Raw genomic sequence first — 15102 nt, forward strand, 5'->3', positions numbered from 1 at the left:
AAAATAATAAAAAGATCCAGTGTTGGCAAGGATGTGAAAAAAGGATATCTGAATATACTTAGAGGGAACATATACTGGTAAAACATTACTAGAGGGTAATCTGACAGAAGTTATTGAAATTTAAAAATGCTTTACACTATGCTAATTCCGCATCCAGGAATCTACCTTACAGAAAAATTCACACAAAGATGAAGAGATGTGTTACTGTACCATTATCAGTATATAGTGAAAAACAATTTAAATCAATTTAAATGGCTATCATCAGAAAAAATGCTTAAGTTTTCTCTTGAGTCTCTTGACTCAGGAGCTGTTAAAAATAATGAGAAAGAAAAGTGCCCGTTACTGAATTTAAAAAGCAAGCTGCAGCACACTATTTTCATTGAAAAATGAACTCCCATAGTACAACTTTTTAAAAAAACTACCTTTATGCATATATATGTGTGAGCATAGAAAAGAATAAATCTGGAAGGACACTCATCAAACTTAACAATATGGAAACTTTATACATGCCTGTATTGTTTAATTTTAATTTTTTTTTAAAGGGGAACGTGCAATCTTGTAATTAAAACAAACAACAAAAACATTTTTGATTTCTCTCTCTCTACTTGACTGAGGCTGAATGCAAACCTTAAGGCCCTAGTGTACTGCTCCTCAAACTTTAATATACATACAACTCATCCGGGAATTTCATTAAATTACAGATTCTTGTAGCTCCAGGTGGAGCCTGAGATTGTACATTCCTAATAATGACAATGCTGCTAGTCTGCAGATAGTCCTCTAAGTAGCAAGATCCTAGTGGCTGACAGAAGCATAAGTATGGAGAAGTCCAAGCCCCTATATCATCATCAGGAAAGAAGCCACCTGGAACAGGAACATCTACATTGGATTATTAAATGAGCTAGTCCAAATTTGTATTAAGCCACTGCAATTTGAAGGTTATTTCTAACAGTAGCTGGTGTTACCCTAATATAAAAATCTTTGCTATTTTAAACAAAACTTTATAATTTTTATCCTTCTTAAAGCTTTACCTTCATCAGATTTTACATCTGCCTGATTAGAGTCTTCTACACTCATCTCAGAAGATGGTTGCTCAAAACTTTTTCTAAGTTGTTGTAAAAAGACTTCCATGGACAAAGAAAAATGCAATTCTTTATTGTTTAGCCAGTGTACCACAAAAGGTCCACTCTTCTCTTCATTTTCACTTAGACTCAGAGACGTAATAGAAGGAAGAAGTGGAATGTCTATAAAGAACAACAACAAAAAAAATATTAAAACTTCTATCATGCTAGCATACAAAACATCCATGTCTCTTATTTTTATTATTTACTGTTACATTTATCTTTAAACCTCTGCCATACATTGTATTTAACCTATAAATAAGACTCACAATATAATGGCTCACACAATTATTATTAATGAAAACAGACTTAAATGGTAAATTTAATACACTTACTGTAAAGGAAATAAAATTATACATTCTACATTATATACCGTAACTTATTTATATATACATATATACATTTTTTCTATAATTTAAAAAAATATTCTCATTAAGAAATATGTCTATAATTTGCAGACATGTTAATAGGGTAGTCTTCTTAATTTGTATAGAAACTTTGGTTAGAAATATATTTTAACCTGATCTACCATTAAAAATGCCATCATTAGGTTGTCAAGGGAACCAGTGATATGTTTATCTCAACAGCAACAACTTTCTTTTACTTAACAGACTCTCATATTAACTTTTTTCATGACCTACCTATCTAATTCTAAGATAGATACTTATTTATTAGCATCAAGATTGAAGTTAGATAGTATGAAACTGAGGTTCCCTTATATTCAAGAAAAGCATTCAAGACAAGCCAACTCAGCTAAAAAAAATTGTTCCTTGGTATTACTTTTGAAATCATTGCTAAGTATACTGAAGTACAAATTCAGAGTAAATTGTGAAAAATGACAATCCTAACTTAATAGAGGCAAAGAAAAATTTGTCTTTCATTATTAAATAAAATCCAAATCTAGATCATGCTGGTATCTGCTGAACATTATAGGCTGGAATGGATTCAGGGAAGGTAGATAATTTTCTCCAGAGCAAATCTACTGATTTTTTTAAAAAGGAAATATAAACAATTTTAAGTATTTGTTCAAACACCGTCTATTGCTGGACACCAATAGGAACAGTATTATAGGGGATGAATGGTAAAAGAAAGGATAGAAGAATCTTTTTCCTGGTGGGAGGGAGGGAGACGCAAGAGGGAGGAGATACGGGGACATATGTATATGTATAGTTGATTCACTTTGTTATAAAGCAGAAACTAACACACCATTGTAAAGCAATTATACCCCAATAAAGATGTTAAAAAAAAAGAATTGTTTTTCTGTCCCTTCTTATTGGCGTTGGGTTCTAAGAGTTGATGGATATTATCTAATCCAAGAGCTCTGTTTTACTCTATATTCATTAGTATAATTATTTGATTAATATTTATCTATCGCCTACCTAGTTATATGCTTCATAAGAGCAAGGACCACACTGTTTTGATCACTACTGTATCTCCAGTTCCTACCACTATCTCCAGTTCCTATACTGGCACAGACTAAACATTCAATAAAACCCTTGAGGGGCTGAACTGCCAATCTCACTGTTCCTAGGTAGATACACAATAGTGTTAGGGTTTGAAAGAGTGTCCCCAAGAAAACTAAATGGGTAGGATTTTCTGATTTTCAACTTACAATCAACTCAGAAGAGATAAGCAATGCCTAAAGCAGATCACAGGCCTAGCTGTTAAGTACACAAAACTAGGGGCTTATGCTGACTTTTAGCAGAAGCATTCTGGCTGAAAAGATACTCACATTTCCTTTGCCTCCTGACCTCACTCAAAGAATCTGATAAAGTCATTTTTTATGAGAAATCTTCATGGAAAGCGTATAAGAACTAGAAGTAAGAAAACATGCTATTATGAACTCCTCTCCTGTATCATTTTCCATTGATGGACAAATAAGTGAAGCCATATCTGAGTTGAGCCTTGCAGGAAAGTCATTCTAACAGACCTAATTTAGGGAAAGGAGTTCTCTCACAAGATCTAATATAGCTCCTAATATTATTATTTTGCTTTGATTTTCCCTACATGTATGAATTTTTCTTAGGGACCTACAATCTAAAGAAAGGTTTTAGAGTTTTCCTTATTGGAAGGTAGTCAGGGAGATGTTACACAGGAACTTAGGGTTTCTTTTTTTCATAATACCTCAGCCTTTTCCATTAAAGTGAGAATTCAAGCTTTCTTTATTCTCTAAATATTGTCCTTTACTCAGCAAAGACTTTCAAAATTATTCCACTGACCTAGAGTTGCCTCTGGATACTATAAGCGCTGACAATGTATGTTTTTTGATAAGGTAATAATACAATTTCTTAATAAAAATAATTCAATATTCTCCCATTTACATTTTCATGACTCATGGATTTTGGATTCTTCTAGAGCTGGTACTGTTGTTAACCATATAAAATTTTAAAAATCAGCAAATACTCTTTATCCCTACCACAGGTATCTCAGCACTTTTTAACTTATCAAAGTACTTCTCACTTTGATTCAAGTAACTAATGGACTGTATTTATTGCTATGTTTCTTGAAGAATGCAATACTGCAAATCCAGTGCGTTATATGGAAATAAGTTATGCTTAATTTATGTTTAAGAGTATCTCAAAATACATAAAAACTCATCAACAGTGGTTATCTTCTGGGGAGGAAGACTAGGGTGGAATAGAGGTAAAAGGAGGATTTTACTTTACACTTCCTGTACAGATGGCATTTATCACATGCAAATATTATTTTTAACTTTTTTCCCAGTAATATTCTAAGGTTCCACTTTAAATGCCCCAACTGTGGCCACTTGGTTTTTAAACTCACAGAAAATATTTACTAAATGATGAACACTTCAGTCTTCAAATTCAGAGATAAACCCAGGTATTCTAGATCTTTCAATCTGTTTCATAGTACCTATTGACTACAGAGATAAGTTTCTTAATTCTTCCAGTTATAACTTCTGCATATTTCTGCCCTATTTCTGAAATGGCTCCAAAGATCAAGTACGAAACACACTGGTTTCATTTGAACAACTATACAATAATTATAAACTACTACTCTGAGGTGTTAACCTCAAATCTCAACTTTTGAATAAACTAATACAGAATCTCAATGACTTATCAAGATCTAAAATTACAGACCAAATCACAGACTTAAGAAGCAAACAAGTAAACAAAAACTTCTTTTTCTATAATCAGTGAGCTGGCTATAATGAAAAGTTAGCTAAGAAAGTCACCTACAATTTTTTACTTACTAAAAAAGTAAAAGTATAACTTATTGGTTATAAAAATCAATCTACTCAATTTGAAAAACATTTTCTGAACAGTGCTTTATTACCCGTGGCTGGGTTGATGCTGGCTGCAATATGAAAGTGGCAAAGTGCATTGGCATGCAGTGGAGTGTTCCTGTGAACATGATGAGGATCTTGCTGATGTGGCAGGTATCCAGTATGTGCTACAAGTGCAAGTGATCTCCTCCGACCTCTACGAAAATGTTTCAGATTTACCTGTGAGAATAAAAACAAAGTCAAACAATGCAAAACAAAGTCAAACAATGCAAAACAAAGTAAAACTAATGCCTATATTGTCATAAGCATATATGTATAGGTTACATAATGATTGTTAGATAGTACATATATCCTATTTCAGATGAGTTTATATGTACAAATATCTTGCAGTATTTTCGTACAGCAAACTTGAAACCTGGAATAAGCCTAGAACTTAAACCGCTTGACTCTTCTTTTAACCATCACACAATACTTTATATTTTTATTTAATATTTTCTAAGAATTAATTTCCTAAACTTAAAAAAAGTTTACAATGTGTCTGTGGAAAATGATGTCCCTATGTATACTGTTCTCTTTGTATCCTCAGTTTACTTGCTATGACCACAAAGCACTGAATAAAACTACCATCATACATTAGGATGATATTTCATAGTTTACAAAGCACTTTCACAGAGATCATCTCATTTGACCCATAAAGCAGACAATGCAAATATTGTTATTCTCATCTTTCATATGATAAAATAGTTTATAGAGAACACAAGGTCACCTAAAAGTGGAACAAAGTCTTCAGATTCCTAGTCAAGGACTTCTTTCAACTATTATTACACATAACCATTCTATCAGTGGTTGAGTCTCTACACAATATATACTTAATTATATTCTGTGTCACTAGAATACTATCTAAATTTGAGAAACAGTGGTTCCATATTCATACAAAACATTCAAAGATAAATCATTTTTAGGTCACTTTCTTGTTTTCAATATTAAGAAAATAATAAGAAGAATCTGTAACTAGTCTATGTTGAATTAGCCCCAACACCAAAAACTGACTTTTACTTTCCATTCTATAGTAATTAGTAAGGTAAATAATTCAAGTTCTTGGAGATTTGGAAGATAACAAATGTAGAACAGAATCTGATAAACTACTCTAATCATTCCTGTAGTTATGACAGGACGAACACCCCAAGCTCTAAAGAAAGAAAAATAATAAATTATTTTTACAGTCAAATCTTGGCATTCTCAGATCTTAACTTACGTTATTTTAGCTAAGTCAAGTATAATCATCCTTTTGTTATCATCAGTTAACCTAAGGTTAACTTTGTAATTATAGGCAGTTTTATGCTAGACAAAATCCTTAAGAATACTTGTTGAACCCAAAAAAACCCAAAAATTTTCTCAGAACTGTTTTCCTAAGACATATATGTTTTTTCATAACTATCCATGACTTTGAATATTAATTAAGATGAATGTTACAAAAAAGGCCATGTACGAAAGATTTTAAAACTTGTAGGAAATAACATCTAACAAAAACACTCACATCTAAAGCATTTTGAACTCGTTCTTTACTGGAAGCATTTCTCTTGAAGTTATTTGTTAAATTAATTGGTTCAGTCCAATGGTTGCAGTCACCTCCATAGAGCAAACAATCATTTGGTAAAAATGTCTCTACCCAAAGACGACATATGTTATCTTTGCAGCAAGTCAACAGTACATTACATACAGAAGCCCTAAGGAATAAAAAGATTTTAGAGGCAAAAATATAAATTTCCCACAGTATTACATTCTACAATGTTTCTATAATTATTTAAATGCACACAACTAAGGTATCAATGAAGAAAATGTCAATATACATTTATGTAATGTATTTAGTCAAAGCCATTACAACTGAGTTGGGTATTTGATTTCATCACAGCAAATGCTTGCTAACCTATTCTTTTCTGCCTGGAACTCAATAGTTCCTATTTCAGTAATCTAAGATTCTTCTTACATCTAAAGAACAAAAACTGAAATCATACCATACTCGCTCAGTTAATAAACAAGGAAACAACCTGACTTCTTCTATTAAAATTTTCTGATTTATTCAGTGGATGTTTATTTGAATTATTTCACAACGCTTCCTTTTTACTTCCTGTAAAGGTACATGCACTTGTCACTAATAAGCTAAAGTAACCAGTACACTTACTCTTTCCTTGCCTAACATATGACAAAAGCAGTCAAGTGCAATAGAAAAATTCATGATTTTTTAGTCACCTCCTTCATTAGTCATTTTTGACTTTCAGTGAATTTACTGTCTTGCCACCCCACAAAATAATAACAAAACAATTACATATATGTTAATAAATCCCATAAGCATCAAGAGCTCAAAGGCTGAAACCCTATTAACAAAGACTACCTTTCTACTGGATAACCCAGCAAATTAAAAAAAAAAGAAAGTTGCAATATCCTATAATAGACACTTATTCAAACATATCTGATTAAAAGAGAACAATCAGTAGAAGGTTTCTATCAAGTAACCCAGTAAGTTAAAGAAAAAAATTAAAATATTCCGTAGTAGTCACTTTTTAAAACAAACGTATCTACTTGATTTAAAAAGAACAATAGCAAAGGGGAAGAAAAGGGAGAACAGCTTGCTTTGTCTTGGTAGCTCTCTCCTTCAGGTTCCCACCTCCCTCCCTTCCCCTCCCCCTCTAGGTATACTCCCCTACTTTTCTCCCCTTTCCATCTACTCTCTGGGCTTCTCTCCTTCTGCTTTCTCCTATAATTCTCTGCTTCTCAGCCTCTCCAACCCACCCTCCCTTTCCACCTCTCCTACCTCTCACCGCTACCCCCCTCCTAGGGCCCCTCTTTCTTCTTACCTTTCCAAACCCTCTGTTTCTCCTTCCTTTCCCCATCCATATGCCTCTCCCTCCTCTTCCTCCTTCATTTTTCTCCCTCTTTTTTCCTCTGTCTCCCTCTGACCTTTTCCTCCCCTCCTTCCCTCTCTTAGTTTCTCTCTAGTACATTTACATACACACAAGCAGTAGCAATGAGATTAAAAATAAAAAGAAACAAAAGAAAATACAAAAAGGCAATATGGAAGTTCAAGGTTCATAGTGCCAATCAGTAAATGGCAGAATGGGAAGGCTTATAAAGAAAGAGCAGATGATAGGAGACTAAAGGGCTGAACAGACAGCAATCAGGAGAGGTACAGAACTTAGGCAAGACCAACAAAGCAAGCTAAAAAGCTGCACAATTCAGAAGCATGGACAGGGCTTCGACCCCAGATGACTCTCTTCAGGATACCACGCCTTACAAATAATGCCACGCCTTACAAACAGCTGGCAGGTAATATAAGCATGGCATAGAAGAAATATCCTGATGTATTTGAGGCACTGCTCAGGCAATACCTCCCCCTTCCTCACTTCTTCATCAAGGTATCTTATTCTCTCTCCAATAAGCATATCATATTCAGGTATAGCACTCTCCCCCCCAACCAAAAACAATATATATATATATATATATATATATATATATATATATATATAAATGAATGACCTTATATGGGGCAACCATGTGATGGTAAGTATCTGCAACAGCTGTCCTATCTTTTTTTTTTTAATTTTATTTTATTTAGCTGCCCTATCTTGATGCAACAACAGGCTAAGATGCTTTTGAAACTAGTTATGTAGAACCAACTTTTGGAGGTTTTGGGGGGATATAACCAGACCTCCCAACCTGTCCTACATGCATCAATTTTTAACTTGTAAAGAAGTACATGCTCATTACAAACACTTCCCCATTCTTCTCTCTCAAGCCAGCAGGCCCTTTGTTTTAAAGTATTACCATTTGGTTAAGCATCTTAATTTTAAGATTCCATATCAGAAAGGATAATGGTCTTTGATGGGATCTCTTTCATCCTCATGAGAAAGGGTCAGCCTTCCCACTATATATCTGCAGGCAGCTGGTGAAACAAAAATGAAAACTAAAAGAACTAAGGGAGATTAGCTGGTTCTTTAATGAAATGGATCCAAAAGTGAAATTCTGGAAACCTTGAAAAGATGCCATAACTAACAGAAAAGTCTAGTTCTGTATCAGTTCCCTATGCTGTAGAATTTAGTTGATAAGAGATAAACTAAGCAGGGCAAAAAAAACACCTAATATGCCTTTTTGCTGTCATTGGGCATTCGTAATGCCCCAGTTTAAGGTACTGCCTCTGCGTCCACCATGATCACTTTTGCCAACACTGAGTGAACTAGGTCAGGAGCAGATGTGACTGTCCTCTCTCAAAAGATACAATATTTCACAAGCCTCTTTTTCAGTATTCTGGTGGTCTAACTGGCTGCATATGAAAATACCTGGAATAGAAGAAGAAATCAGCCTCCGAAATAATGTAATCTTCTGATAGTTCTAAAAGGTTAACAGTTTGTGATGACAACTATTTTTACTTTACATTTGTCATAGCTCATTCTATTCTAAACACGTTTTTATACGTGTGGGCAATGGTCTCAGAGGTACTAGAGCAACAGTTCTCAAGGTGAAGCTAGAGTGAAGAAGCTTTTGCTAACAATACAGATTGCCCACACCACTCTCCCTTAGCCCAAAAACTGTGAAACATACTTCTAACAAAAGAACCATCACTGTACCTATGCTTTGTTAGACTGTAGGACTGAGGTAGGAAGAATGGTAACTACTGCACTCCAAAATAGCTCAAAAAAGTCTAGGTATAACAATGATGGATATATGCCATTATACACTTATCCAAACCCATAGAATGCACAATACCAAGAGTGAACCACAAAGTAAACTATGAACTTTAAGTGAAAATAATGTGTTGAAATAAGCGTCAACTGTAACAAATGTACCACTCTGGTGGAGGATGTTGATAATGGGGGAGGCTGTGCATATGTGGGGGACAGGATTATGTGAGAAATCTCTGTACCTTCCCTTCAGCTTTGCTGTGAACCTTAAACTGCTCTAAAACATGTCTAAAATAATTTTTTAAAAATCTAGGTATATTCTGCTGGCTCAGAAGAGCAAAACTAAAGTCAACAAAAGATCTAGCTATGCTACCATGGATCAGCTTAAGACATCTCAGATGACAAAAAAATAAGGGAAAAACTGTACTGATCCATAGTGTGGCCAAATTGAAAATGGCCATGTGGAACAAAAAGGATTTCTACCTATACTTAAGTAATACAATAGCTCTGTAACTTACTAAATATAGGCAAAAATTCAACAGGATTATCAAGTCTTGCAAGGACTACAGGAAAGAAAAGAAGTACTAACAGGTGTGTTTGTGCATGCATGTGTAGGTTAAACTAATACCTAGTTTAGGGCATCATAACGTATTAACCCATGCACTTCTCCTCAAAGATGCTGGGTGCAGTTAAAGAAATATTTGAGGCCTTATGGTATATGTTCTCAATAAAGCCTTTTTTTTTTTTTAATTAAAAAAAAAAAAAAGGGAAACCAGAGGAGATACAGAAGGGAAGAGATAAGGGAGTGAAATGTGAAAAAGTTGATGCAAATGGCAATTTGGAGAATGATTAAGAGATGAAAGAATTGGATACATAACATAGAGAAGAAAAAGATGCACAACTCTGTCACTTAAAGATATCTGATCTAGAGGTAAATTATCCTTTCATATGGCTCTCCTCTTAAGTGTCAACCATAGTTGACCGGTGGCCAGAGGTCTGCAGTCCAAGAACTATCTAGTATTACTTGAATCTTCATAGGCAAAAATCCTAAAGCAATGATTCTCAAAGTGAGAAAAGCAGTCAAAGTCACAAAGATGACGTTCTCTTAATACATGGGAAAAATGACTAATCCACTGACCTAGGCATATATTTGCTTGTTTTACGCCAGGAAAATCCATTTACAGCTCGAGGATGGGCCAGATATATAAAAGAAAAGTCAATTTCTCCTTGGGATTGTTTTTCTGAACTTTTATCTGGAGAGGTAACAGATGTCCGCCAGTTTTCTACATTATACCATACCTTTAAAAGACAGTCATCCTAAGGGGAAAAAACAAACAAAAAACATCCAGATCAGAATTAAATTAAAGGTTAAGTCAAATACCAAAAGTAAGATTTTTCTCCCCAATTAAAGGAACTTAGGGATGTGAAGAGGAGTTGGGCATGGAGAAATTAGGAAGAAAATCTCTGATTCTGATACTTTTCTACTAGCATTCCTTAACTGTTCTTTAAGAATTAATGTGTGTGAATGTGTGTATTTTGCAAGGGTTGGTTCAAGGACAATGCTACTTACCATTTGGTATGGAAAATAAAGTCATTTAGGAAAGACCTAAAGATGAAGTTAAGGGTTCACGTGCCCACTTAGCCAAATACCAAATAAGAAAGCATTACCATTAGCAGACTTCAAAAGACTGCTGATTTTTGCAAACAAACAGTTTTTATAAATTACCATGTGAATGTTCAAAGAAAATGTTGATGATAACTAGTTAGCAACTACTACTATGTAAAATATTCTCAGCACAATCAAAATTTCATCTCCTAATTTGAGAAGGAAAGCAAGAACAAGAGAGACTAGCATGTACCAGGTTCTGTTCTTTAGCTATTAATTGCATTCCCAAAGCTGACTGTAAAGTCAATTAGATTAAACAGCTCTACTTTCACCCTAAAAAACCTCACTCAGGATTTAAGGTATATCTCATATTCTTAGTCTGCAGGTTTTGAGCCATGGGAACAATAACTTCAGACTATTAGTTGTATGTAAAGTGCTCTGTGAACCAATGATTAAAAATAAAATAATTTCAAGGGAATACATTATTCTGAAATAAACAAGTAATAACAAAGAAAAGTTACAAATGTCCTTCTAGAAAGTCTGTAAATTCTTTTACTGTAAATACAGCCTAATATAGCTGTCAGCTAAAGATAACATAAATAAATAGTAGTTATAGTTGATTATTGACAGTATACTTCATCCATGACTCTGTGCCAGTCACTTTACATACACTGTCTAAACTAATCTGATGATCAGCAACCTATGAGGTAGGTACTATCATCCTCAGTTTATACATGAGAAAACCAAGGCTCAAAGAGAGTAACTACTTGCCCAAGATCAAACAGTTGGTAAATGGCAAATTTATACCCAGATCTACCTTTGATCTCTGTTGTTTCAATTATACCATACTGCCTTTAACACAATATTTAGCCAATTTTTGCTATTTAACATTTTTAACAGAAAATGTTTTCAACTTAATGAAGCCAGCTAATTTTTTCTGACATTTCAAAATATACTATAAACACAACTTGACAATAGTATTTTCACAAATTACCTTCCCAGCAGTGGCAAAAAATTCTCCATCTGGTGAAAACTTCATTAAATGAACTTGGGAAGCAGTTCTGTAAATTAAACAGACAAGAAATAATTTTCAAGGAAAATTAAATAAGAGAATGCAACATTACTTCTCTAAATTATATTCAGCAATTTGCTTCAAATAGAAAATTTTGTGATAACACAAGTTTCACACTCACTTTTAAGCATATCTCATAAATATAAATTAAAAAATAGAAAACTTAATATTAAATATAAAAATTATTTTTTATGTAAAAATATCCATGCATAAGAATCATGTAGGGAACGACTTGTCAGTCTTCAAACCTTAAGACAAAAGAGCCTTAGGTCTCATTCCCTTAGGATGTGAGAAAGAAAGGTTTCATTTTTTAATCTGGAAATCTAATTTCCGGAGCCATAGATACTTATATTCCCACATACATTTACAAGGACAGTAAATCAGTATTTTAAAACGAATTCTGCCTTAAGGCAGCATTTGCATAATTAAAGATTATGCATGGGTTAGTAGAAGACTTCCAACAATCATGGATTCGGCCTTCCAAGTTCACCAACATACTTGGTACATAGTTGTCTTTTCTTCTCCAAGGAGCTTCGGCTCATTTCCCTTCATCACCTTCCCTTCTGGCTACCTGTATATACTGATCTCAAGGCACTTCTCACTATCATTGCTTTCCTTTTCTTTACCCAAGTTCATGCTTAGATAGATTCGTCCTAAATTTATTTGTAAAGCAGGCCAGGACTTCCCTGGTGGCGCAGTGGTTGAGAATCTGCCTGCCAATGCAGGGACACGGGTTCGAGTCCCGGTCTGGGAAGATCCCACATGCCACGGAGCAACTAGGCCTGTGAGCCACAATTACTGAGCCTGCGCGTCTGGAGCCTGTGCTCTGCAACAAGAGAGGCTGCGATAATGAGAGGCCCGCGCACCGCGATGAAGAGTGGCCCCCACTTGCCGCAACTAGAGAAAGCCCTCGCACAGAAACGAAGACCCAACACAGCCATAAATAAATAAGTAAATAAATAAATAAACCCAAAGTTTAAAAAAAAAAAAAAAAAAGCAGGCCAAAGAGATATTCTGTCACATTTCATTCCAAATAAAAATAACTTTTTCCCCGATTTCTAAAAAATATTTATTTGTTTGCTTATTTGTTTGTTTGGCTGTGCCGGGTCTTACTTGCAGCACGCAGGATCTTCGTTGCTGTGTGCGGGATCTTTAGTTGTGGCACTCGGAATCTTTTAGTTGCGGCATGCAGGCTCCTAATAGCGGCATGAGGGATCTAGTTCCCTGACCAGGGATCGAACCCAGGTGCCCTGCACTGCGAGCGCAGAGTCTTAACCACTGGACCACCAGGGAAGTCCCTCCCCTGATTTTAAATGTTACAAATACATAACAGAAAATATTGATACAAATGGGTGAAAGGAAGAAAATAAAATCATCCATAGCTTCACCAATACCACAACCCTCATTCCCATGCAAAATCACTGTTAACATTTTAATACACTGACTTCCAGACCTCTTCCACTCTCCATCTCCATCTACTTTCTGTGGAAGGGTGTGGGGAAGGAGATGGAAACTGATGCCATATTTACAATTTGCTTTGTAATATTTATTTTAAAATATGTCATGAACATTAAGTAGTACAATGAACATTTTTGCACACACATTTTTATGCATCTGGTTAATCCTAAGGATATCTTTAAAACAAATAATTAAAAGTCTGGTCTCCGTGACTGTGACCTTGTTGCCCCTACAGTCTTTTTTTTAAAACAGTAGCTAAAGCAGTTCTTTTAAAAGGGAATTACTGGCTTGGCCAAAAAGTTCGTTTGGTTTTAAGTAAAAATAAAAAACATTTTTCATTTTCACGAAGAACTTTATTGAACGTATTCACTAACCGAATGAACTTTTTGGCCAACCCAATAGATCTCAACACACCCTCTGCTTAAAACCCCCAAGGGCTTCCCAACTCACTCAAAATAAAAGGCAAAAGCCTCACAATAACTTATAAGCTGACTCCTGACTCTGATCATTTCCCCTATTACTCCTCACTTTGTTCACTTTACTCCAGCCACAAGGTAACATATACTTTTACCTCAGAGCCTTGCACTAGTTCCCTCCTCCTACAACGTTCTTCACCAGAATATACACACACATAGCTTACTCACTCACTTCCTTCAGGTCTATACTCAAACGTCACCTCTCCTCTTCTTCCCCCTACCCTAATTAATTATTCTCTATCGTACCTACTGGTCCTCATCTAACAGGTATAAGCAGTGTTCTAAATGCACCACAAATGTATGATCAAACCCAACTTTGAAATGTATTCCAGTTAGTGTAATCTTCAGTTGATCCTAAAATAAAACTGGCATGGTTTCTAGTCCAAGGCTTTATTGCTTACTTAAATAACAAACCACCTCAAATAAACAATTAGTATGTCTAGTCCAAGTTACCACTGTATAACTCTGATTATGATTTAACTTAAGATCCTTCCCCTCTCCCAAATACAAGAAATACATTTCAAATTCTCAGTTCAACCCAAGGAAGCCCCTTACTAGATCTGCAGTGAAGGCACTATAGCACTTCTTTGTTCTTCTCTCCCCCATTAGCTCTTTCTAAAGAACTATCTTTGCAAAATCCTATTTCCTCTCTACATGTAAACCCTTTTTAACACCCATGATCTGGCTGAGGGGGTGCAAAAAAACACGGAACCAGCTCCTTTGAAATCTCCTTTGTATATTCTATACATATAGGAGGTCTGCCTTACTCTGACTTTGGCATCTGATTTATACCCTATTACTGCTTCATATGAAACTGACTCAGGGGACTTCCCTGGTGGTGCAGTGGTTAAGAATCCGCTTGCCAGTGCAGGGGACACGGGTTCAAGCCCTGGTCTGGGAGGATCCCACATGCTGCGGAGCAACTAAGCCTGTGCACCACAACTGCTGAGCCTGCGCTCTAGAGCCTGTGAGCCACAACTACTGAAGCCCGCGCTCCTAGAGCCCGTGCTCTGCAACAAGAGAAGCCACTGCAATGAGAAGCCCGCGCACTGCAACGTGAAGAGTAGCCCCCACTCGCCGTAACTAGAGAAAGCCCACATGCAGCAACGAAGACCCAACACAGCCAAAATTTTAAAAAATAAAATAAATTTTTAAAAAATATGTAAAACTGACTCAGGAAGAATGCCATTCCTAACATCCTGTCATACTGATTTACTGGTGCATTGTCTATCTCCCCCTATGTGTCCACGGCTATATTCTAAGCACTTTTACCAATGTCTGGAACATGATAAGCACTCAACAAATATTTGTTGAATGAATGAAAGAAACTTGGACTTGCTATCTAAAGGGCATAAGAAAAATTAAGCCTGTGGATTCATACTTCCAAATTGATTTCTAGAAAGATGATACCAATTGTATGCCCTTATTAACAGTATATAAGAATACCTT

General features: G+C 35.3%; 1 protein-coding gene across 5 annotated transcripts in view; it reads right to left on the reverse strand.

Moving 5' to 3' along the window:
- DMXL1 (Dmx like 1) overlaps positions 1-15102 on the reverse strand; it is a 131347-nt gene that overhangs the window by 90522 nt on the left and 25723 nt on the right. For all 5 annotated transcript variants that reach the window (XR_014261907.1, XM_082455706.1, XM_082455705.1 and 2 more), the window contains exons 6-10: positions 11642-11708; positions 10180-10358; positions 5903-6092; positions 4416-4584; positions 1029-1241 (exon numbers count right to left, since the gene is read on the reverse strand). Coding sequence is in view for 4 of the 5 variants with exons in the window: in XM_082455706.1 (XP_082311832.1) it covers positions 1029-1241; positions 4416-4584; positions 5903-6092; positions 10180-10358; positions 11642-11708 (818 nt within the window). In the remaining variant the exon portion in view is untranslated. The remainder of the gene's footprint in view (positions 1-1028; positions 1242-4415; positions 4585-5902; positions 6093-10179; positions 10359-11641; positions 11709-15102) is intronic.

This window comes from Balaenoptera physalus, assembly GCF_965194825.1.
Source record: "Balaenoptera physalus genome assembly, chromosome: 3".
Taxonomy (NCBI): Eukaryota; Metazoa; Chordata; class Mammalia; order Artiodactyla; family Balaenopteridae; genus Balaenoptera; species Balaenoptera physalus.